Source organism: Crinia signifera, chromosome 6, assembly GCF_055691185.1.
Source record: "Crinia signifera chromosome 6, ASM5569118v1, whole genome shotgun sequence".
NCBI lineage: Eukaryota > Metazoa > Chordata > Amphibia > Anura > Myobatrachidae > Crinia > Crinia signifera.
This window is the reverse complement of record NC_139222.1, coordinates 68,711,739-68,738,960: the sequence shown is the minus strand read 5'-3', so window position 1 is coordinate 68,738,960 and position 27,222 is coordinate 68,711,739. Positions and strand designations below refer to the sequence as shown.

General features: G+C 45.2%; 1 protein-coding gene across 1 annotated transcript in view; it reads right to left on the bottom strand.

Moving 5' to 3' along the window:
* Nucleotides 1–2,788: 2,788 nt before the first annotated feature.
* The window catches only part of LRMDA (leucine rich melanocyte differentiation associated), a 945,168-nt gene continuing 920,734 nt past the window's right edge, over nucleotides 2,789–27,222 (bottom strand). The window contains exon 7 of the mRNA XM_083146229.1: nucleotides 2,789–3,057. Within this exon, the coding sequence (XP_083002355.1) occupies nucleotides 2,978–3,057 (80 nt within the window). The 3' untranslated portion in view covers nucleotides 2,789–2,977. The remainder of the gene's footprint in view (nucleotides 3,058–27,222) is intronic.

The following is a 27,222-nucleotide window of genomic DNA, read 5'->3' as shown; positions in this document are numbered from 1 at the left end:
ACACGGATGGCACTCAGAATGAATAAACCAACAGGAATCATCTGACTCCTGTTGGTTTATTCATTCTGAGTGCCATCCGTGTATTGGACGTATATTATTGATTTTTGGAAAGGCACCAGGACAGTTGTTTTGTTTTACAGCGGGGAGTGCCGGTCCTTTGGGGCTCATATATATATACACACAGTATATCCAATTTATCTTTTGGCAGTGCTTAGATAAATTCCTCTATGGCATATTGGAAGTGACACCATTCTAGTGAGGGAAGTGACAATGTTTTGTTTGTAAAACTATTTATTTATTTTTTAAATGAGAAGCGGTAATGGCTTCCATACCAACCAATCAGATACTGTATCATTTTCTAAGATGAAATAGAGAAATAATAGACATAATCTGATTGGTTGCTATGGACAACATAACCTTTTCAAATTTTTTTAGAAGCTTTAGGAAATTTACCACTAATTGCGTTAACTATGCAAAAAACACGGTAACACATTTCTATACAGATAGGGGGTGAAGAAGACAGTGGCACAGTGATTAGCAGGGCTGCAGCCATCATTGCGCCCTATGTGTTCCTGTGGGCATCCTCTGGTGTTCAAGTTTACTACTTCATAAACCAAAACAGAATTGAATCTAATGAAACTAATAGTACTGTGGTTTTCTGTGGTACATATGTGAATTAATGATGAAATATTCAAATGCTTCATAAATATACAGTAGCTCTAAATACCTGTACAATGTAATCACATAACAGAGAAAACCATCAGAAACCATTAATCAAACAACCTGCCAGCATGAGGTGTATGACATGTACATGATCATTTAGCAAATCTGTCTCCTATTGGAAGAGCAAGGTGTAAATGCCATGGTCTGTGACCCTCCTACTGTTCATGCACCACTGCAGCAATGCAACTGCCATTCACAGTAGTGGACATCAACCTCTTTAGGCAAACGTGTCAATCATCAATCCAGATCTCTAGAACGGTGCGGAGACTGATCCTGACAGCCAGAAAAGTTGGTCAGGAGAGTAACACAGTATGTTTTCACAGTGCACTTGTGCTGCATTCACACACTGACAACATATAGCATTTTCATTCTTCAAAGGTGATAACTCTACCAAGGGCCAGATGAACTAAGCTTCAAGTGGAGAGTGATAAAAAACCAGCCAATACGATCCTACCTGCCATGTTACAGGCTGGGTTTGAAATATGATAGTTAGGATTGGATTGGCTGGTTGTTTTATCACTCTCCATCATTTTTTGAAGCTTAGTGCATCTGGCCCCTAGGCCTGTGGCTGTGCTAGGCATGGTCACAAAGACACCATAAATGTGTAGTGCAGTGGTTCTCAAACTCGGACCCCACACAGTTCACATTTTACAGGTCTCCCGACAGGGGCACTCATTACTGACACATTTCAAAAGATCCACAGGTGGAGCTAATTATTTCACTTGATTCTATGAGGAGACCTGCAAAATCTGCACTGTGTGGGGTCCTCAGGACTGACTTTGAGAACATGTGGTGTAGTGTAATGCTGCCCACACACTAGGGTGATATAGCATACAATCCTTCAATTTCGAACACATCTGTGCGATAAATGCACATCAAATGGGTGCCCCAACGCGATGCGGTTGAATGTCATGTCATTAGATATTATGTGCACATAATATTTATCAAATTGCAGGAGCGATCGCATGTGGTTTTTACCCTCATGCAATCGCTCAAATGCAATCAGTGGGCGGGGGGCAGAGGGAGCACTTTCGGGGGCAGCAGTTCGGGGAGAGGGGGCCGGAGGGAGCACTGGCGGAGTCTGTTGGAGTAGTATAGTGCTGTGAAGAAGCGCTAGCAGGCAGCGGGAGTCAGCAGAATTTGAAAAAACTGTCTAAAACACAGGGCGACCCTCTGATTGGCTGAGCTCCCTCAGCCAATCAGAGGGCCGCTGAGTGTTTTAAAGTTTTTTCCAATTCTGCTGCCCGCTAGCGCTCCTTCACAATGCTAACCTACTCCGCCGCCCGGAGTAGCATAGCAATGTCCCATAACATCCGATCACATCTTATGGTGCAAAAAGTGCCCTCTTCCCCAACTCATGTTGCATGCCATATGCAATGGGGTACTGGAAGAGGGCACTTTTTGCGGTACTTATGTATAAGCAGGGCGCCCACTAAGCAAATTGCTTAGTGGGTGATTCTGCGTAAGAAAATCACATCCCATGGGCCGTTTTAGTGCCGTGCGATGCGATTTTCCTATGTAATTTATTCACTGCGCTGTTTACATGTATTCCGCAGTCGCTCGCCACGCTTTGGGCTCGGTGGCTCGCTGCGTTTGCCACACTATATAAAATAAACTCCATGCCGACATGGATAGTGGGGGTATGAAAAGGTAGGGAGGAATCGTTCCGCTGCACTCGCCACGCTTTGGGTGGCGGGGGTGCCTAAAACCTCATTGCATGTCATACAAGTGTGTAGCTAATGTAATATCATTGCACCCTATAAAATCGCATGCGATTTTGCGGGAGGAGCGATGCCATTCGATCCGCTGGGGCGGATAAATTACATGCGATGTGATTTCCCTATGCTAGCGTACGTATGCTAATTGGGTGCCCTGGTAATACATAAGTACCCTTTTTGCACCATAAGATGCAATCGGATGCGATGGGACATCCCACCGCATAAGTGTATGGCCAGCATAATTGTAACAGATGATTATCTCTCTTTGTTCAGCATTTTACTGGGGGGAAAAAATCAGACAGAATTAATGGTATTCATACGTTTTCTACATGGGAAGTAAAAGCAGATTCTCTCTTAAAAAGTATATTTTATTTTCCATGAAACAAAAGTTGAAAATCATAGTTCGGCTGATAGCATTTCTGGTTACTACCCAGCCCAGAGGCAGACATTCTTCCCTTTAATCTGCAATTTCCTCCGACAATTCCCATTTCGAGGAACATTAGGATGGGAACACAGTGGTTCAGGGAAACGGTCGGTCACAGCTGGTCATCACGAATGAATCTGTTGCCCTCTGAATGTTTTCCATAGTAAATGTAGCGGCATTTCCCTGCAACACCTGGAACACAAAGCAGAACAGTTCATATCATGGTACAGCCCTGACAAGGGCACAGGGCAATTTAATTTCTACATCTTCCTTGAGCTCTCCTCATTTTGGACTAAAACTCAAACAAGACTTTCCTCCAGTCGCATTGGAAGCTTCTTGTTAACTGCATTTTTCCTGTTTTTTAGACATACGTATGGAGCAGCTCTTGTTAGACTGGGACCTGGTGCCAGGTCCGCCGTCTGCCAGGAATGGGGCGCTACTGTAAACATTGTGTGCAGTGTAGATCACTACCATTCTTCTCTTAATGAAATTGTCTTTAAGAAAACATTAGTCATCTGAAAAACGATAATGCTACGCAGGATGGCAGGGGCCAGGAAATCTATGCGGGCAAACACCAACCATGGTCTCATCACTCTTGAAAAAAGGAGTCGGTATGTCCACGGTTTTCAGAACGCTGACGAGCACCACCACAACATGGCTGCAGCTTGTCAATCAGACTGTGGCTGAGTGCGATGACGCAAGACCTGTTCTGCCCATGTGTGGGACAACCACTAGACTAACCACTAATTGCCTGCAACTCTGTATGAGGCCCACTGTCCTCTCACCTGAATGCTGGTAGCACCAGTAATTATTCCTGGATTGTGTTTGAAATCTGGATGGTCACACTCATGTGCATATGGAGTTCCACGGTATCAATGATAGCCAGTGGAAGTAATGTATGTGGCATGGTCCCCATCTGGGCTCTATTGCATGTGTGACCTATCAGATTATGCTACTGCATATGCACTGGTGTTTAACCCTTTGAGTGCCAAGTGGATTTGTCAAAATACTGTAGGTGTGAAAATTGGCAAGCAAACATTAGTATTCTTCATAATGGCCTGTAATGTTTATCTTATATAGGAAATACAATCTTTTTTTTTTTTTGTTAACAGATTTCTTTATTTGAATTTATATAACAAATGTGAGCAATGTTGGCATTTTTAGCAGATACTTTGAGCATCTATCACAAATATGTTGGCCCTCAAAGGGTTAACCTTTCACTGAAAGCAAAACACAAATTAAAATGCTCTCATAGCAAACGTGCTTAAACAAGGATGTAACTGCATAGCAAGAATTTAGAGTAGAAAACACTGATTTGATAGACTTTGAATAAAAGAGGACTTCACAGAGCCACCCTGAAAGTTAAGCTGTAGCTATAATCAGAGGAGACACTGTCAAAAATATAGACAGGACGGTAGCTGTGCACAGTGACAGAAAGCAGAGCATCTGACAAAGATACTGGTGCTAGTATTCACATCCACCAATCACAGCCCTAACAAGAGGTGACAACACTCCCCAGCCCCTGTGTCTTCAAATTCTCTCTTCACTTCCTCTGCCAGACTCTCATCATCACAAACCTCATGCCATACACTGGTGCTGGGAGGCAGCTGCGCTGGAGACATGGCAACAGATGATTTTAGTTCAGATTAAAAGACTATGGAACCTGAATATCTACTGTGCACTCAATGTGCATATTTAAACTATCTGAGCATCACAACTTAAGGAGATCATTGCTATCATCACAAAGGGGTACCGCACTTATCATGTGGGTATAAGTGCTTAAAGTGGTCCAAGGGAGGTGGTGGAACTCACCCCTCTACACCCACCCTTGTGGGCCACACACCTAGCACCTCCCGCCTGACAGAAGCCATGCCCCTAACTCCGACCCTTTAAGTATATTCATTGTTTACCCATTACCAAAATGTGAAAAACCCCATGTCGAACCTATTGCTTGTGTGAACCTAACCTGTGTCGACCTACAGTCATGACCCATTCCCCCATTATCAAAAAAACTTTTTTATAATGCACCTCCGACACAGCACTTTCATCACTGGAAAAACTTCCTACAATCAAATACATGTTTAAATTCTGCAATATATAACCAGGAGCAGCACCAGGTGAATTGATTACCTGGTAATGCTAGCTCCTTCCTTTCCCTTCCCTCAGCACCCACGTGGGTACAAGCGCGGCTGACTGCAGCTCATCACCTCTTATCAGCACACACAGATGTGTGCTGATGTCAGCAGAGGGACTGGAGGAGGCAGAATGTGCCAGTTCCCATCATCCCCCTTAGCTCCACCCCCACCTCATACTGTACATATTTATATTCATATTTTACGGCTGATGGGCTGAGCTGATTATGTCACGCAGCTGCATTAGCAGCTTTCCAAGGTGTGTGGCAGTGGCGGGTGGGGTATGCTATGCTGTGTGCGGCTGGCGGAATAGCCGTACACAGTCTGCTGAGTGCTGGCTATGCCACTGATGAGAGGTCTGCCTCTCAGCATCCTCCTTCCTCTCATCAGCAGCAACTCTCATTGGCAAGCAGCACTGCATATCACTGCAGGGACATGGATGGGCTGCGGAGGCTTAATGCAGCCTCAGCCAGCCTCCTGCTGGTCCGCTGGGGGAAATCTTAATGAAATTGTAGTCAGGCATAGTGGGTGGAAGGAGGCGGAACTGAGTTCCGATTTCAATTACAACTGCCGGAACTCAGTTTCGGCCCACTTTAACCCCTGGGTATAAAACTCCCTGCTTAAGTTCTTTACCGAGGCGTAAGGAAGCACTCCAAGTGGCTCCTATGCCATTTCTTCTATTGTTTGGATCGTCGCGGGTTCCAGGAGGGCACACAGTGTATTTAGCACAATTATTATACACATTCACACATACACTGTATATATGTGCACACAAGTATGAATTACATACTGTAGTGTTGCAAAAGGTGTCATTCCATAATGCATACATCCACAACGTCCCATTATTGCAGTGTCCCAAGGGGGGGGAGCACTGAAACCTGCTGCTTTGCAAAGCAGGAACCCTGGGTGCCTTTGGAGAGTGCATGGTCACAGGAGGAGGATCACGACTTTTCCTGTAAACACTGGTTTCAGGCCAACTCACAGCAGCCTCAAACTCCGTTCGCACTGCTGGCTGTACTCAGGTTAGAGTTGGGTCTTTCCTCTTATGGGATGCAGGTCTGATAACCCTGGTCACCTATTTTCAATGTAGCCTGATCTTGAACCTTCAACCCCGTTTATTTTTCATGGACCCTTTTCCACTGAGCAGTGACCTGGATAAATCTGGAAATAATCTGGTTATTGCAGCAGTGGAAAAGGGGTATAAATTCTGAGGTACTGTAAGTACCTTCACTTACCACTGGATGATTAACACAATCTTTAATAAAGGCAGGTGAATGGGGCCACCTTTTAAGGCCACATCCCTGGGCTAGCATTAATGAAGCACTAAGCTTCGCAAATGCTTGTTCATTGCTGCATGCTCCTGTAGTGGAAGAGGTGCACAACATTTGTTCATGGTTTTGTTATGCTGAGCATACAGTACAACCGGTACTCTTTACCTAGAACGGCGCCTGCGATTAGCATCGCGGGCGTCGGGGGTAAAAAATCGCGGGCATCGCGGGTACATAAAAAACGGGTGCGACGCGATGCCCGCGATTTTCCCATAGGGATCAATGTTAAAAGTCAGATTGGACGCGATTTTAGTGTTAAATGCCTCAATGCCCGCGATTTTTACATAGGAAACAATGTTAAATGGGCCACAGAGCCCTAATAGTCCCCCTGAAGTCTTAAATGGTCCCCACAATTTTTAACGCCACCCCACGATCAACGTGAACCCGAAGCGTGGCGAGCGCAGCGAGCCCGCGAGGAGCGGCGGTACGCGTCCTCCGACCTTTTCATTCCCCTACTATCCACGTCGGCGTGGAGTTGAGAATAGAATAGTGTGGCGAGCGCAGCGAGCCACCGAGCCCGAAGCGTGGCGAGCGCAGCGAGGGGACGCGGATACCTTCACAGTTATACGCGTCCCCTCGCGGGCTTCACAGGTGTCCGTGGCGACGCGGACACCTGTGAAGCCCGCGAGGGGACGCGTTTACCTGTGAAGGTATCCGCGTCCCCACGCTTCGGGCTCGGTGGCTCGCTGCGCTCGCCACACTATTCTATTCTCAACTCCACGCCGACGTGGATAGTGGGGGTATGAAAAGGTCGTAGGACGCGTACCGCTGCGCTCGCCACGCTTCGGGTTGACGTTGATCGTGGGGTGCCGTTAAAAATTGTGGGGGCCATTTCAGACTTCAGGGGGACTATTAGGGCTCTGTGGCCCATTTAACATTGTTTCCTATGGAAAAATCGCGGCCATTGACGCATTGAACACTAAAATCGCGTCCAATCTGACTTTTAACATTGGTCCCTATGGGAAATCTCGGCCATCGCGGGCATCGCATCGCACCCGTTTTTTAGTGCATTCGATGGTCGTGATGGGCGCCGTTCTAGGTAAAGAGTACCGTACAACCCAAATACATCCACCTTGGGGCAGACACGTCTGCTGTTTTTCAGATCCACTTCACATGTGTGACCCAACAAAGCTCCTGTATGTGCAGACCCAGTGACATGAGCCTATAAAGTGGTAACACCGCACTTACCACTGTCAGCCAGTATGCCTGGAGAGTGATCTCTCGACTGCCCTGATGACACTGTAATGATCATTTAAACAATATCTGGTATCGCCATATAATGATATATAGAGAGACTGTAATCAACCATCTTTGTTTAGATAAGATTCAGATAGAATTTGCTGCGGGTGGACAATATAGTTTGTACACACTGAATGATATCGTCATCAATATCATTCAGTGATGTCACCGGGTCCCAGCTGAACAAGCAGATCATTGGCTGCATAGCCAACATTGACCTGCATGTTCAGAGGAACATTGGCCCTTATTCTGATCGGTGCGGCCGGATCCGATTATGCGGCCAGGACCGTGCGTGCGAAACCCCGCCTTCCATACGGATCGCCAACTCCGTCCGTACGCGGTAAGAAGCTGGCCGAACGGACCGCACGTGTATTTTTCACAGAATACGCCTCCTCCATCTCAGGGACCCTCCCCCATCATTCGATGGTCGCAGACCATCGAATGCAGGACCGAGTGCTCAGGGATCTGGGCGGGCAGCTGACATCCGGCGATGTCATATGTCCGCCCCCTACACGTGCGTCACGGCCGCATTACCATACGTACGCCCAGCGTTTGCATGGGAACGCCCATGAAACGCGGGGCGTATGCATATGGTAATGAGCCCAAATAGCCCTTCACGCCCCTCTCCACCCCCTGTTCGGAGTGTTCACATTTCATGCGGGATTTGGCCGTACGCCCCGCTCTGCACATGCGCAGACACAAAACATCGGCGGCACGAACGCATGCGGATATTACCGCACCGATCAGAATAAGGGCCATTGAGCATACACACCACCTGTTTTTTTTTTTTTTTTTGTAAAGATCACCCAGTAGAGCCCTTCGAAACGATATCTTGTAAACAGTTGGGTAGTGTGTATTGTTCTATCAGACTTGTCCTGGTGTGTACTGTATAAATGAATCAATTAAATGTATATGTAAAGATCTTTCAATTAAAACTCAAAATCATTCAATGCGCAGGTGCATTTAATAATGACACGTTGACCGATATAAAGATATTATTAGATAAAAAGCGAAGTAAAATCATTTTTACAATCAGCAGTAGCAGTTTTATATAATGCCAACACATGTTTTAAACAAATAATACTACTTCTCTCTAAATATTCCTACACAGTTTTCTGTGGTATTAGTTTCTGTACTGCCCTTGAAGGGATAGTTTATCAAGCAGGTTTAGTGGACAGGCCTCAGGTACATGCCACATCAGTTCTCATTTATGCATTTTAGGAGGAGCGCTCTGAAACCTTGGCGACTGGAGATGGTGTGAAAGATGTAAGTGTGAGTCAGCTGTCACGTTGCATTACAATCTCATAAGATGTTAGCCCAGTTGGGGAACGGATGACAGATTCAGAGGAAGAAGGATAGCTCAGATGCCGACACTTGCCTTAGGAATGAGGTGTGGGCTTGATGGTAGCTTAACATTCACTAAACATAGAAAAACTATATTTCAGCCTGGAAGCGGAGATTGGTGGAAAGATGTATTTCCACTGAGGAGGCTGTAAAATTAGACTGTACCACCATGGCTCCCTAATGACAGATACTAAAGTCCACATACAACACCAGTAATACAAGAACACTGTTAGCAGCATACTGCAAAAGGAGATGCAATGGAGTAAGGCAATTACACAGCTGGCGAGTGGAATAAAAGATAAGCATTTAACTCTCTGGATGTGAGAAAGGTCACCTTAGTGCAGTGATTCTCAAACTCGGTCCTCGGGAACCCCACACAGTTCACGTTTTCCAAGTACTCATTACTCACTGACACATTTGAAAAGCTCCACAGGTGGAGCTAATTATTTCACTTGATTTTGTGAGGAGACCTGCAAAACATGCACTGTGTGGGGTCCTGGGGACCGACTTTGAGAACCTGTGTCTTCGTGTAACAGGCCAATCTGTGAAGGAAAAGAATAACTCCCTCAATTCTAGAGGAATTTAGTCATTTTAGCAGGTATCTTGAAAGAGAAGGCCTATCCAGTTTTACAGATGTAGCCAGTGTCAGCTTTGCTGCAATGCATAGCTGGCACGACTGGCCTGCCCAGAAATGGGTCATTCATAAGCGCACACATGCGCATAGTAATAATAGCGATCATTGCATGCGAATACTAACAGCCCAACAGGTTTAACGTCAATATTTTTTTTATTGAAAACTACAGTATTATTGACGTTAAAACTGATGTTGGGACAGTATGACGGATATGACGCACAGTCTCATGGACATGAGGGAAAGCAATTGTCTACATGTTCTGGCCTGTTGGGAAATTGGAATGAAATAGAGACCATTACACATGTGATAGTCCTTGTTATGTTGATTAACGAACCATGCTTGTATATTAAGCTTAAGAAAAATAAATAAAATAAATGTACACATGCCAACACTTCAGCTTTTCAGTTATGTGAATACATGAGCATACGCATCTTGGCATGATGCGCTGGGCTGTGAACAACATCAGGTTTAAGATGGTGGGACTGGCGGAAACATGGTCACACACGAAGGTGCGTAGTGTGATGAGATTTCGTCATGTAAATCAAAGTATAATAAGCAGCTGAAATTCATCTCCATGTTGTCCATGTGTACAGTGATAATGTCATGTCACAGAAATGGGTTTGGGTTTGTTGCACTACCTTTGATAATGGCAGGACAAGTTATTCAAAATGAGCAAAGATCTTGTTGACAAGCATGTCCACCATAAATTATAATTTGTGCTTTCTGGGGGGTCTAGCAGCTTACAGTTATGTCCCTGGAGAAAAGGGTATCTTATTGGTATACCCCCACACGTTTTAAAAACATCCTGGATTCATAGCATAAGCGCATTAAGAGAGGAGGGTGTTATGAGTCTGGGTGTTAACCCACAGCCGTGACTGATGTTTAGGAAGGCCCAAGCTCCGGTGCCACCAGGTCTTAAGCTGGGACAAGGTGCCAGTGCTCTTTAAACAAAATAGGCCAAAGGTGAAACTGGCTAAAAGGGGTCTGCCTGGATGGGTAACGAAGAACTGTAACCAGGGCAATAACAGAGGGCAGATAATAATAGGAGTGACCCAGACGCAAACCCAGGGCGACCCAGTCGTAAAATACAAAAGACAAAACTAGAAGCACAATGCAAACCACACGGCTAACAACACAAAGATACAGATATTTGCAATACACCTTGCTTGTGAGGAAATAAACAACAGCTAGCGCAGACCTGCGACAATCCTCTGGCAATCCCAGAGGGAAGGTATCACTGTGGACCAAACAGAAATAACAACTCTGTTCACAAGTTAACTGGCAAACGAGCAAAGAAAAGGATATAAACCAGGGCTCCAGGGGGAGCACTTAAGGTGTCCCAGAACCGGGACTGAAAGCAGGCTGGAATTTCCAGGAGCAAGTGAAACCAGAATGCTGCTACATGAAACAGAAAAACAAAAGGAGCGCTAGTGACTACCACAAAGGTGGAACCAATGGAGCTGGGCTGGATTGAATCCCTTAAAAGGGCTCAGGTGATCAATCACCTGCAAGGAATCCAGCCAGCCCCCTTGACCAAACGAGTTCCGCTGCGGGAAGGTGCGCCGGGCGGCAGTCATCACTCATCCAGATGCCGCTGGAGCAACCAGCTCCAGGAACCAAACTCCGGGGAACTCACATGCCGGATGGTCCGCAAACTGAGGGCTGGAGCTGCTGGGGGCGCCGCCTGAAATCGCAGCTAACAGAGGGGGCCTGTATGCAGCCTCCAATTGTGCTTCGTCCTCTCTGGCTTTGGGCTATGGAATGCACAGATCTCTGGAAACATGGCACCCATGCCACTTTCATGAGTACATCATTATTGTGAATGCGCAAATCACTGGAAAGTGGCTATGGTGGCCATGTTCCCAGTGATTTTTTTTTTATACTGCACAGTCACAGTGAGGTAAGTATCTTTGCATGGGTGCAAGGTGTGGGGCCCACTGGACCCAGGGGCCAGCGTGTACCGCACACCTTGCACTTATAGATATGCCAGTGTTTCATAGGTATTTGGGTTCAGTAGTCCCTTAAGTATAAATGCATCCACTTTCCTTACGGTATATTCTAGATTACTAGAATAAAAAACTAGACTCTATGATAGTATTTTTAATAAATGTGGTCTTAAATCATCTGAGCATTGTTGCTCAGTTATAGATAAATGTGTCCAAAAATATATTACCCTAATTTTTGTCTTAGGCACTGTGCAAGTTAACATTTATAAAACTTTAACAAAAGAAACATATACAAATTAAGTAATCAGTAGACAGTAATAGCACTACCATACCTCCCAACTCTCTGTCCTGAAAATAAGGGGTCATGGCCTAGCAGGAAAGGGGCATGGCCTATACACGAGGCCACTGCCAATTTTTGTGCTGTGGGGGCATGCCCAGCAGCTCCGTGAGCTGCTGGCTATGCCCCCAGTCCATCCGGCTGCAGAAAAAGAGACCCCGGGAGGGACGTGGGAATGTCCCCGCACTCCGGGAGGGATATGGGAATGTCCTAAAAAAACAGGACGTTACCATGATAAACGGGACAGTTGGAAGTTATGTACTACTGCTATACTTCATGTACAGTACAAGCAATGAAGCATGCAATTTACCATTATCACAATTTCCTATTCATTTTAATTAGCATATCCTGGCTATAGTTCAGTTTTTGAATTTCGGAACCCAAGAGTAACAGGGTTTTTTTTTTTTACACAAAACTAGGCCCAAAGAAATTCAGAAAAACATATTAAATAAGTTGTTCCTATATATCATTCCTAGGGTCAATTAGAGGTGGGAGACAGTATTTGCTTCTGTTTGTCCAAATAGATTATGAAGCCACTAGCACTGGTTTTGCCTTTATACTGACAACTAATAATATTAATTAGTCCTGGAACACTAACCCGAAGCACTTCTGCAAGCTTGGAAACCACTGCTATAGTCACATACCAGTTAATGCATTTGATATGGTTCCAGTTGATAGGTTAACAGGCAATAGGTTGACACATACAAAAAGATCGACACAAGGTTTTAATGACTTTTTTTTTATCGACTTGCTCTTACTTCAGTATGAGACTGTAAACATGGTGAGTAAAGTGAACCATGCGAGGGGACGCGCTACACTATTTGGGTATCCATGTCGACATATCCAACATAAACCGTGAAAAAACTGTTGACTTTTTTGCTGTGTTGACCATTCCCTTGTCGTCAATTTCCTTGTATTGAACTTCTGTCAATGTCAATGTATTGCTTGTCGACCTTCTTCATATGTCAACCTATTGCCAATATTGGTCAACCTATTGTCTGTCAACCTAGATACTGCCGACCCATTTGAGACACACAATCATGAAGTAAAAACCTGTATTGTAGTAGTTATCCAATGCATAAACAAATACTGTATTACTTGTATAACGTACCACAGATCTCTGACTTCCCTTCTTCTTAGAGATTCTGGCAGAGATGTAAAACACAAGATACAACATCTCATCCCCTGACCCTATCTGCTTCTCTGCTGCTTCCAAGATGTAATATGACCTTAAATTGAGTCTACTTACTATTCATATATTCCTGACTCAGGGACTATTAACCTGATTGCACTTAACGTGAATAGGGAAGAGCGCTATTAGGTGCGGAGTGACATAAAGGCCTGTCGGGACTGCTTTTAGTGCTTAGGTTACAAGCAGCGATTTACTTTTTAACTCTTCCATAGCAATAGACATAGCTAAGAGCTATTTTCAAGAGATTACTCCATATAGATTAGTAAATTATTATTCAAATTATGGGTCTAAAATTGATGCCCATAATACAAGCAGTGTGCTTGAGTGACACAAAAGATTTAGTGATGGTCATGGAGATGTTCATGATGATTAATGTCCCAAAAGGCCCTAAGCAATGAAAATAAAAAATGGAGAAATATCCACATTGACCGTTGACATCCTAATGATAGCAACAATGTTAAACATCAAATAAACGGTTAGTCGGGTTTTGCATCAAACGCTTAACATGACCAAAGTTTGTGCTAAGATGGTTCCAAAGCTTCCCACTGCCGAGCACAAAGAAAACCCAAAGAGAATTTGTACAGACATTTTGGAACAAATTCAAATGAATCAGAATCAGCCTTATTGGCTAGGTATAGAGTACATCTACAGTATATACTAGGAATTTGTTTTGGGTTGCTGTGCAGTAGCCAGGAAGGTAACGGATAAGCAGAATTGGGGGGGGGGGGGGATAATATGTACAGTCATACAGATATATATACTGTATCATAGGGAACACAGTGCAAATTACATGCAGTGGATTAGAATGTCTAGTTAGTCAATTTTTCAAGCGTTTAAATGTCATGCAAGTGGACCGCTTGAGGATAGAAACTTTTCTGGGTTTAGGGTTCTGGAAGACCTGGCGGGAATGGCTCTGTAACAACTGCACGATGGCAGCAGATTAAACAGGCTATGGCCAGGATATAGCTGGTCTTTTACTATCTTCATTGCCTTCTTTTAAGCTCTGGACAGGTGCAGGACCTGGACAGAGGGAAGGACAGCCCCGATAATCTTTTCTGTGGTTCTGACCATCTTTTGAAGCCTGCATATGTCTCTTTCACTGGCCTAACCATACCAGATGAGCATAGTGGAGCGTGGTACAGACTCAACAATGGTGGAGCAGAAGCTTCTGTGGGAGGTTGATCTTCCTCAGTTACCTAAGGTTGGTTCTCCATTGAGGTCCTGAGTGATTGTGGTCCCCAGGAACTTGAAGGAATCCTCTAGCAACACCACACAGCCAGTAATTGTTAGCCGAGGTACATGTCAACTTCTTCCTAAAGTCAACTACTATCTCAACAGTTTTGTGTGGGTTGAGCTCTAGGTTGTTGCAGCTGCTCCATTGAGTAAACCGGTCCACTTGTAGGCCAAAATGTCCCCATCCTTGATGTGGTGTCATTCACAAATGTTATGATCTTTACTGATTGCACTTCTGAGGTGCAGTCATTAGTGCACAGGAAAAGAACAGGGTGAGAGAACACAGTCCTAGGGGGCTCCTGTGCTGATGGACTGCACTTTAGAGGTGAATTTTCCCGCTTTCACCACCTGCTTCCTGTGTGTCAGAAAGTCCACGATCCAGGAACAGGTAACAACTGGGACCCCTTGGCAGAGTAATTTGGGGAGGAGGATGCTTGGGACAATTCTATTGAAGGCCAAGCTGAAATCGACAAACTTGACCCTCACATAGGTGTTGGATATGTCCAGGTGCTGCAGAATGAAATGATGGCCCAAGTACACAACAATTTGATCAATAGGTGAACTGGAAGGGGTCTAGCTGTGGGCCAGTCATAGCTTTCAGGTGATTCAGTACCAGTCACTTGAACTTTTTCATGACCACAGATGTCAGTGCTATCGGCCTGTAGTCATTCAGGGTCGTGTAAGTAGATTGCTTGGGGACTAGGACAATTGTGGAGCTTTTGAGGCAAGAGGGGACCTTGCAAAGATCTAGAGATTTTTTGAAGATTCTGGTGAATTTGGGGGCAAGCCGACTCACACATGCTCTCAAGGCAAATGGCCACCCCTTTAAGATCCGGTACTTTCCTCAGTTTGGCACTCTTAAACATTTCCTTCAACCTGAAGTTGGCAGTCGGTTTAAGGGGTAGCACAGAGGGATTTGTTGGTTCACAAGAGACTTATTTTCCAAACCTGCAATAGAATTAGTTCCGCTCCTCTGCTAGATCCTGGGTGTTTTTTTTGTAGTTGGTTATGGTTTGTATCTATTTCCATACAGATATGGAGGTAGTTGGTGGAGAGATCATCAGTTTGTCCAAGAATCAGTTTTCAGCTATCCTGATTTCTTTTAGTCAGGGAGCTTATCGCTCGGTTGTATAGTGCTCTGTCACTGCTGCAGTAGGCCTTCTCCTTGTCTCAACGGCGTTGTCTGAGCTTGGTGTTTGGTCATTTAGATGGGTTGTCGAGGCTTCGAAGACCTCCAAGACCGTGCAGTCAAAGCAGAGCTGGAGCTTCAGCTTGGCCTTGTTATTCCATTTCTTAACTGTTTTGAGGACAGGCTTGGCCTCAGCTTCTGTGTATGGGTAGGGAGTAGATAGACAAAGCAGTGGAAAGATAGACCAAGTGCTGCACAGTGGATAGACTGGTAGGCAGACATGAGGGTGGTGTAGCAGTGGTCAAGGGTGCACCCTTTCCTAGTGGGGCACGTGATTTGTTGTTTGAACTTAGGTAGCTACCGACTTAGGTTGGTTCTTTTTAATCCACCCAGCACTATGAGCAAAGAGTCCAGGTGTTTTTGCTCCATGTCAGATATGCTGGCCGCTAGATGGTGCAGGGCTTCACTCTTGCAGGTGAGGAGGGGTGTACACCCCCACAAGGATAAATGAGGCAAATTACCGGGGGGGGGGGGGGGGGGGGGGGGTCAGAAGGAGTTGCAGTTGATACTTAGCATCTACAGAAAAGGGCTGCTTGATTTGCCTAGGATGGTGGCATTGGTGCACCATCTGTCAATAATGTAGAAGCAAATACCTCCACCCTTTGATTGTGTAGATAAAATAATTACCTGTGATGAAAAAAGGATCTTCTAAGCATGATCCTGAGACAAAACACCAGTCCATGCACTGGAGAACACTAGCATCACTAAGAATGAAGAAAGCACCTCAAAGCACATCCAAAGCCGTGTTTCCTTTGATTTCAAGGGTGTTATTTTGGCAGACACGGTACCAAAGGTTAAAAACCACATGCCATTGCTCATGCAATTCGATCGGCAGGTGGCGGTGACCCATTCGACGTGCATACAATCCTTCAATTTATCGCACAGATGTGGTAGAAACCGAAGGATTGTATGCAATATGGTCCTAGTTTATGGGAACCATTAGCCTCACTCATGATACTGGAAGACAAAGAACATTCAAGATGAGAAACAGAGATACATACTCTGTGGTAGGACCCCATGGCTTTATCAAGATTCAGCCACTCAGAAAACTTTCCTGTCCTATCTGACGTTGAGTATACACAGATACTGGGCTGTAACCAATTGCTTTATTCTCCAAGAACTATTTGAATGCTAGTTTATAAATTGTGTGAGCTTTTCTCTGAAGGCAGAGCATTCTATATGGAAGCTTGGCGCATTGATGTTTGGGCACATGCTGTTGACTATACTTACATATATGGAATAAATTGCTCTTTTTGTGATTGGATTGGTCAATCTTTTGCGGAAAAAGCATACGGTTTTCACAGATGTCCCAGGACTATCTTAACCTCAACATGTCAAAGACTGAGCTGATCATTCTCCCACAATGTAATTATTATCATCTATTGATGGCACTATCTCCTGGAGTAATCTGCTCTCCTTCAAACCACACACTCACTACCTCACACAGCCCTGCATTTTTTTATGTAAAAAATATTTCCAGGATTAGACATTTTCTTATGCTGGATGCTACTGTACTAAAACCCTTATCTGGTAATTTCCAGACTGGACTACTGCAATGTCGTTCTATATGCATCCCTGACAACCACCTGTGTCCACTCAAATCCTTTATCTGCTGACCAGCTCATCATCCTCACCAAAATGGACTACACCCACCTCCCCTTTCCGACTAGCAATTCACTGGCGTCCCTTCCCTTTCCGAATTCAATTCAAGCTTCACACACTTACAAAGTTCTTACAGAATTCAATTCAAGCTTCTTCCAATTATATCCTTGTCCTTATCTCCCTTTACACTCGTCCTCTTCGCTTCACCTGCCTACTGTATACTTCCTCCTATTCCTGCCTCCAAGATTTTGCATGTGCTGCTTCCTTTCTGTGGAACGCTCTACCTCTCATCCTCAGACTCTTCACCTCTCTAGTAAACTTCAAACGGGTTCTCAAGACCCACTTCTTCACCAAACATAGCCAAATCTCATACTTACCCTCTACACCATGCTCATGGTCTACCTTATCTATGTCACCCCTTATTTAAACTATCTTCTACTTTATACTCTCTTCGATGGCACCAAATACCTCAGTTTATTGTCATCCTGATATTTTTTTCATTGTCGTTTGCTGATGCAAATATTTTATATTGTTCTGTACTTGTCCTACATGGGCTACTATATAAGTCACTGTTTTCTTTATTAGTGTACAGTATTTACTTTTGGGTGCTTTGGATTCCTTGTTGTGCCATATAAATAATGGATATAATCAGGAGGAGAAGAAGGAGAAGAAGAAAAGCAAGAAGAAAATAAACTTGCAGTGTCTACTAAAACACGAAAGGGGGCTCTATAGTTAAAAAATATTTTAAAAAAGTGCTTAATTATATTAAATTAAGGCCTCAGATTGTGATATAAAACGTGCTGTCAGAACACAGCGAGTTAAAGATGCTCTATTACTCTAGGATAATGATTTTGTTTAAAATGTGGTCAAATAAACACACACTTCAATCACTGAATATGGAGCAGGGCATACGCAAAAATGTGTTAGTAGTTTAAATAAAAAGAGATGAAGAGATGGAGAAACACAAGACAGGAAAGAGATAGAATGAGAAGAGAAAGAGACAGAATGAAAAGATGAAAGAAAAAAGCATTCTGGCAAGACAGAGATCTGGAGACAGTTGGAAATAAATTCGCCTGGAGGGTGATAGGAAGAGAGATGTGAAGTTTTAATCCCTGGCCAGGAGCATGATCCAGAAATGTTCAGTATAAACTAGCGGGCAGCTGATGTATGATTTGGTGCAGCTTGTTAGGAATTTAGTTCAAGGCGCATCCAGCAGCTGGGAAAGTGCAGGAAACAAACACATGGGAGAGCCTCAAAGTAACATGGACTTGGGTGGGAGTAAAGAGTTCTAAGGGGTAATGACCGTGTGTGTGTGTTGGGGTGTAAATTTGTGCATAGTATTCAGTGTTACATATACAAATCTGGGGACTGTTTATTGGGTAATCAATACTTGAACAGTCAGCCACAGAAACATTACATGGGCAATTAGGAACAAGGAATGACGGACTTTAAGCACACATAGTACAATTGTGTTTCTCAATTCTACATTTCAGTGGTTGTCATATGTGAGGAAAAGGTTATCGTTTGTTCCTGCTGGACTTCATTTACACCTAGGAGCAAACACAGCTAAAGGGTGTTAGTACACACCAAGTCAAAATATAAGGGACGCAAATTCAATTGCTCACTGCATACACGGAAATCCCGCCAGCTTTTGCATGTAATGCACACACAAGGAACTTTATTATACACTGCAGTTTAGAGCTAAGTTAGGATAAGTTTATTTTCCCACCCATTTAGCCCCCATTTTGAAGTGCCAGCTTTCTACATTGTAACAGGAGATGGTGCTGCATGTAATGATATGACAGGAGCACCCAGCTCTTGTCATTAAGTAGGTGTCAGCACTTTGGTGTCACCCCCCCCCCCCCTCATGCTGCTCAACCCTAACCACCCATGATGCAGCCTGACCCTTACCTCCCCACCCCCTCAGACTATACTTATATCATTTCAGTCATTCACATTAATCACTGCCACAGTGGAGCTTACATACTCCAGATCACATGGATATACACACTGTATATCCATGTGATCTGGAGTATGTAAGCTCCACTGTGGCAGTGACTAATGTGAATGACTGAAATGATATAAGTATAGTCTGAGGGGGTGGGGAGGTAAGGGTCAGGCTGCATCATGGGTGGTTAGGGTTGAGCAGCATGGGGGGGGGGGGGGGGGGTGACACCAAAGTGCTGACACCTACTTAATGACAAGAGCTGGGTGCTCCTGTCATATCATTACATGCAGCACCATCTCCTGTTACAATGTAGAAAGCTGGCACTGCAGACTGATTGGTCCCCAAAGGCAGCCCAGCATCTCCAGACCTCTGTAATTATGAAAACTGGGGTTCAGGCTGCGAGGCCAAGCCCTCTACCCTACAAGGCCATAACCCTACACCTGGAAGCGTGTGTCCCCTTTATGCCGACAGCACAACTTCGCCAGTAGAGCACTGCATAGTGCTGCACTGAGTGTCATTAAAGGTAGAGACGCTGCTGGTTAATTCTAGGGTAAAAGATTGAAGATTTTTGTACCAAACCCTTTGAATAAATACATGTTATTAAAGGCTTGTAAGACAGACAGAGAGTTCTTTTAAAATACAATGCTCTGTAAAGTCATGCACTCATTTTACCATATTTTATCATTTGGATATTGGGTGGTATGACATAGCAGTTTCAATTTATACTAATGGATGAAATGATGAAAAATGAAGTTTCCAGAGAAGTTTAGTCTATGTACTACATACATGTCTGGGAGGCCTCTTTTGTAGTAAGTTTTTCTGGCTGCAGGTCTCAAAAGTCCTTAAAGTGTAGCAACGAAGAAAAAGAAAAAAATCACTTTTGTTAGATACAACCCCTGCTTTGGGGGCAAGGGGGGATATCTGTTGCTCTGTGATCACCCACAATGACTGTTATGGAGAAGTCTTCCCAACCCTTTCAGGACCTAGGCTGCCATAGCCTGATGTGACATATCTTTATAACTCCTTACATATTAAAGAACCATTAAGCTGACACACTAGAAGTTATCTGCGGGCTAATGTTTCCATTATGTTCATGTTGGCTGCGGCACAAGCAACGCTTTGTTCTTCGGATGTCATACTTTGTATAATAGGGAGGGGGGATCTCAGCTATTTGGATGACTTTGACATGACTGGCTGTAATCTGGACATGTGCTGTCAGTTGATGCTTTGTGTCTGGATAATGTACTGGAAACCACATGCTCTGCTGTAGCTGTTATCGGCAATAGCATTGGCACTGGTGCCCGGTATATTGAGGTCTAAGAGCAGCAATGGACTGGGAATTTACAGGTCATACCCATCATCTCATTCACTTTTTGGAGATTATACTTTATCATCCCAACACAGAAAAAAAAAGCAGATTACTCCCAGCACAATGTCAGAGAGTTTATCAGAGACCACTTGTGACTTTCGTGCTGCTCATTTCTATTAATCACTGACTTTGTGTGCACTGGGGATTCTGCAACCACAGCTGGTACGTACAGATACTAACTGGTGACCATTATCAATATGGTAATTAAATATTAACAATAATAATTATATATCCCTGCTACAACTATAAGCAATATAGACTCAAAACTGCATATGTGTAGAATACATACACTAACACAGACAGGGCCGCCAATAGGGTGGTGCTCTGGGTACAGCTGTCCCGGGCCCCGGCCTCTGAAAGGGCCCAAGCAGCTCATTTTGCCCACTGCAACCCCCCCGACTGCCTCAGCTACGCTCAGTGCGCTTAACAAAACAGGTCCTGGAGCACAGGCTTATTCAACCCAGGACCCCGGCGGCCAATTAAAATGCTGCACTGGCTTTTGAGCCAATCAGAGCAGCTGCCAGTACGCGATCTCTGATTGGCTCACCAGCCGGTGCTGTATTTTAAGTTGAAAAAGCCTCCGCTCCGGGACCTCTGGGCTACAGCTCAACAGAAGAGGAGATGAGGGAGCAGGAGCTGGGTTACGGTAAGTCAAGTGGGGAGGGGGAGGCAGGACTGGAAATTAGTCCCAGGCCCCCAAATACCTAATGGCAGCCCTGAACACAGACATATTGAGCAATATTTTCAGTAACAATAACAGTGGGTGCATGGGGAAATCTATTACTCAAGTATTGCACCAGTACATGTAGAGCCACAATATCTGGATGTCCATAACAGAACAAAATCACTTTTAGAATAAATATACATATTTTTGAACAGTTCTTCTGTACAAAAGAAAGCTGGCATGTGCATGGGCACAGTTTGGGAGACTGGCACTGCACAGTGATAACTTGGTACTTGATGATTGCAGAAATAACTTATATTGCTTCAGAAAGCGCTGCTAATTATGGGGTACTGACCCCTTTTGCCCCTGCTTTAATCCGGCCCTGGGCATACACATATAGAGATCTGTGCTAAGCAATTTTGCTGGTGTCAAGATCTCCCATGGAGAGGAAATACACACGCAGAAATTTGTGCTAAACAAAAAAAGTCAGGATAGTGGATCAGAATGAGAGATTGCGATCAGTATATCTCATTCTGTACACACAGAGAGATTTTCAGTCATTTGCTAAGCAATCTGACTAGATTTTGACTGCACGCACTGATTTAGTTAGCAATAGATATTTAATCTCTTGGAGCATACACACAGAATGATCTGTGCTTACTTTCTATGCAATCTAGTTAGATTGCTTCGAAAATAGCACAAATTTGCTCTGTGTGTATGCCCCTTTATTTTAGGCTGGGTACACACCTCAATTATCCAACATCACAGCAATGTGATTTATTGGTACCTCATTATTGTAAACATGATGCGCTGTTTAATGCCACATATAATATATTTTAAACATGTAACAATATAAATTATATCATTACATGTTTACTGTCACTCTACTTCATCATCCTATCTAATAATGTTACGAAACCATCCAAGAATTACAGTAGGTTGACTTGGGATATATTAGCCAATCCAGTGATTCTTGATGCATCATATAGTATGTACCCAGCTGAAGTTAGTGAAATTGGATAACATGGACTGACGTAAATGTGGAGCAGAAACAAATTGGTAATAAGGGGCTTATCACTGATTTCATGTATGTAAGAGAGAAAAGACTTAGAAAAAGTATTAACAAATTTGAATAATTGCAAGAGCAAGTATAATGCTTTACAATTATAATATTATTACCAAGAGCTTCATATATGTCACAGCATATTCTGTGCTGTACAGTGGCGTAGCTACAAAAATTGCACCCCCCCCCCCCCCCCCGCTTGCCGACACGTTGCTGCTTATTTAACCGGGACACGCATATCTACTCTGCGGTCCCGGCGCTCCTCCTCGCTCGGCTCCTGCTATTAGAAATAAAAAATCAGACCATTGTTTTGGATGCGGCCTCCTCTAGCATCCTAAAAAACTGTCTGCTATAAGGGGGCAGACATTTTGTGTAGATTTTTTATAATAGCAGAGCGAGGAGGAGCGCTGGGACCGCAGAGTAGATATGTGTCCCGGTTACATAGGCAGCGACACGTCGGCAAGCGGCAGCGTGTAAGGCAGGGGGGTTAATGTTTCTCTGGGTGGAGGTGAAGGCAGCAGTGGAACAGGCAGGAGCGGAACGATAGTCCCGCAGACCCCCGGCGCCCACACTTTACTCAGCGCCTCCCCGCCACTGTGGGACTATTGTTACGCCACTGGTGCTGTACAATTCGAAACAACAGTGATAGAGCAAACTGGATAATAACAGACAGAGGTAGGAAGACCCTGCTCGCAAGCTTACAATCTATAGGAGAATAGGCATTGGTACACATGGACCATCTATTGCACAATAGTCCAGTCACATTGCAAAGGTTCCTGGTGGGCTGTATGATATATGATTTTGTGAAATGTTGCTATACATATGCTAGGTGTTTAGCAAAAACAAACAGATGCATTCATCATTGCGTTTTATGCATTTTGTGTGTGCGTGTGTTTAATGCTGCATGTCTATATGAAGAAACTGCTCATAAATATGAAGCAAAAATATTGCTAGGACAGCTTATCAACATTCTGCTTCTGGGAAAACTGGTCTGTATCAGTTTAAAGGTGCCCATACACGTTACAATTATTGTATACAATATTGCATCTCATCGCATCTCGGTTTTGCGATGAGATCAGATGAGATGAGATCTAGTACAAATAGTATGTGCCGCACATACTTTTTGTACTAGATCTCATCTCATGTCATCTCCTTGCAAAACCGAGATGCGATATTGTATACAATATTGTATACAATAATTGTAACGTGTATGGGCACCTTAAGTTAATTATAGGACTTTACGCCCTTTTGCAAATACCCTAAATATACTAAAAGATATTAGTACCCTAATGTTTTCATTGTTCCCATAAATACAACCTTGTTTTACTTCATTTTTTTAAAGACCTACAATGGATTTTTCATTTCAGTGAATGTCCACTAGAGGGTGGCATCCATCTGTTGCAAGACCTTGTTCTAAAAGTGGAAATCGGAGCAGCTCAGTTTGTACTGTTTTCTTACTCAATTAAAAAGGTGGAGGGACAACCAGTCAAGAGACAGAGAGCTATTTGGCTCCGATTTGTGACAGGCCTAACCTTAACACCAGTTATGTCATAAGAATCAGAGGATAAAAAAAATGAAAAGCGCAGGCCAAAAAAAGAAAAGAAAAATAAGATTGTGATTAATAATTGTTGGACTACACTGAAATATTACCATCACATCCAGTATAAGCACACTGTGATATCCAAGAAACGTAAGTTTAATGTTTATAAGTTAATTTTAACAGGTCATATGAAAATTGCGCATAACAAGGGGCGATTGTGTATAGGAAGAACAGAAAAGATAGGAAAGGGTGATATCAGAGGAGGGGGATAATACACAGCATGGGCGTATATACAGGAGACAATGGAAGCTGGTTGTCTCCAGGCGCTAGCCCTGGAGGGGGCACACTGACCTCCTCAATTACTCTAGATCAGTGGTAGCCAACCCTAGCCTACGAGAGCTACCAACAGTTCACATTTTCCAGACAACCTAGCTGCTGCACAGCTGCACTCATTAATCACTGACACATTTTAAAAGATCCAGAGATGGAGCTAATTAGCTCACTTGTGATTCTGTGAGGAGACCTGAAAAACATGCACTGTTGGTAGCTCTCGAGGACTAGGGTTGGCTACCCCAGCTCTAGATTCTGTGAATGTGAAGGGTGTGTGTGAATGCAATATGCAGAAGACATGGCCCCTCCCACAGCAGCAAGCACTTATGGGGAGAGACTTGCTCTTGAGTTCATACACACTGGGCATTTTTGCCCAGTGTGTATGCCGGGCAATCATGTGAAAATCGCTGACAGGAAAGTGGTTCACTCGGCCACTAAAACAGACTTCCGATGCGGGAGTGCGTTCATCATTTGCCCATACACACTAGGCAATTTTGAACTTAAATTAGCTCAAACCGTCAAAAGTTTGTTACTTTCAGCTTATAATCACCTAGGCCCTTATTCTGGTTGGTGCGGATATGTCCGCGTGCGTTCGTTCCGCCAATGTTTTGTGTTTGCGCATGTGCAGAGGCATATCTGCGCATGTGCGAAAGGGACATACGTCAAAATTCCCCATGAATTGTTTACACTACGAACAGGGGGAGGAGAGGGGCGTGAAGGGCTGTTTGGCCTCATTAACATATGCATACGCCCAGCGTTTCATGGGCGTTCCCATAAAAACGCTGGGCGTACGTATGGTATTGTGGCCGTGACGCACGTGTAGGGGGCGGACATATGACATTGCCGGATGTCAGCTGCCCGCCCAGATCCCTGCTTTTGCACGGAGAAATGCCCGAGTGGTCTGAGCTCGCGGGAGCTGCCTGACCACTCGGTCCTGCATTCGATGGTCTGCGACCATCGAATGATGGGGGAGGTTCCCAGAGATGGAGGAGGTGTATACATGAGAAATCCACTCGTGCTCCGTGCGGTCAGCAGCTTACCGCATTCGGACGGAGTGAGCGATCCGTACGGAAGGTCGGGGTTTAGGACGCACGGTCCTGGCCGCATATTCGGCTCCGGCCGCACAGACCAGAATAAGGCCCCTAGTGCGCATAGCCTATAACTCCTTCTGCTCACAGGTGTTGGTAGATGCAGAGGCTGGGTGCCAGACAGGGTTCCGACAGTCATTTACCCGAAGTCTGGATCCCGACTGTTAAAATACAGACGCACGGGTTCCTGACGGCCACCGGCTATTCTCCCCGTGGGGGTCCACTACCCCCCATAGAGGGAGAATAGAATAGGTAGCGAGCCACTGTACCCGCAGCAAGGCGAGTGCAGCGAGCCCGCAAGGGGCTTTGTTGCACTCGCCACGCTGTCTGAGTCCGGCCAGTCGGGCTAATGACTGTCGGAACCCTGTACCACACGCCAGAGGCCCTACGACTGAATATATATAATGCAACAAAAACACTACGAGAACTAACCGCATATGCACCTAGTTTACCCAACAAACCGGATGCAATTACTGATCCAATGCCTCATTTATGGATATTTTAACTGCTTATGGGCAGCACGGACAGTGTAATGATTAGCAGTTCATGGGTTTGATTCCCACCATGGCCCTTAATGAGCAGAGTTTGTATATTCTCCCTGTGCTTTTGTGGGTTTCCTCCTGGTACTCTAGCAGTGGTGCAAGCAAGGGGGTACACGTACCTGTAAGAAATATATTGCAGGTATGCCATACCACTTCCCGCAGCCACTGCTTTTTGCATGCCGGCTCACCCGGCAGAATGGAAGCAATGTGACAGCCAGACAGAGAGCAGTGAGCTGCCCTGCTGTCTCCTGAGCAGGTCCACGGCTAATTGAAATATTGCGCCAGGTTGGTTGGTGACCCGGAGCGATATTTCAAATAGCCATGGACCTGCTCAGAAGACAGCGGGGCAGCCCACCACTCTACCCAGCTGTCACATCGTTTCTGTTCTGCTGAGTGAGCCGGCATGCAAAAGCAGCGGTTGTGGGTCAGGGGGAAGTGGGTTCAAACAGCCGTGGAATACAGTAGCTCAGAAGACAGCCGGGCAGCCCACAGCTCTCTGTCCAGCTGTCACATTCAGGGCCAGACTGGCCAACTAGAACTTCTGGCAAATGCCAAAGGGACAGATGGCCAGGTGGGCCTATTTGCTAATCAATGGGGGAAGCACCACCTTCCGGTCGGTGCACAGAGAGAGCCACTGGACTCTCGGATGGTCCGGCACTCTCTCTGTGCACCGACCGGGTCCAGGAGAGAATCACATACGGCTATTCCCCTCTCTCCGGCATGCTGGGATCAGCAGCGCGCGCATCCTGGCGTAAAGTCACGTGCGTGCACATTCAGCAGCCCAGTCCGTCACTAGTCACTTCCATTCTTCCGGGCTCACGGCTGTCACTATGAGCCTTACTCTCCCATGGCAAAGAGCATGACCCGCCCTTGGCAGAGCATGTAATCCCCTGTGGCAACGAGCATGAAGCCCCCTTGGCAACAAGCATGTAATCCATAGCATCGAGCATGTAGCCCCTGGTATTGAGAAAGAAACTCCTAGTAATGAGCATGTGCGTAAGAGGCACTTATGTGGCATTATATGTAATGGGCATCACGGTGTGGCATCATGTGAAATGGGTAGTGGCATAACTATGGAGGGTGCAGCAGCTATGGGGCCCGGCTGCCTGGGGGGGCCCGAGGACCCAGCAGGCAATATGTTTCTTTTTTTTAATATAGTGCCGCCGAACTATGGGTGCTGCTGAGGGTGAAGGTGGGACCCGCAGCAGTGATTCTGTGTGAGTTTAGAGGGACCAGCGGACGCTGGACAGAGTCACTCTGAGGAGGAAGGGAGCCCGCAGCCACTGTACGGAGCAGGGCAGAGAACTGAAGGGGGTCGGCAGCCGCAGCACAGAGCTACGCTATAGCAGGGGAGGAATAGAAGGGGGCCACAGAGCCGCTATATAGCAGGAGAGGGTGTGAAGGGGGTCTTCCTGCAGCCGCAGCATGGAAGTGCTCTATAACAGGGGAGGGAAGGTGGTCCTGTGTGCAGCCGATGCACGGAGCCGATCTCTGGGGGGAGGGGTTTCCGCACACGCTGCATGCATTGGAGACATTCTGTGGGGAGGAAGGGGAGCGACCTCCTTCCGCTGCAGTGATCAGCTCCGTGGTGGTGATGAGAATGACTGGCTGCTGCTGCCTGAAGTTGGGTGAATGGA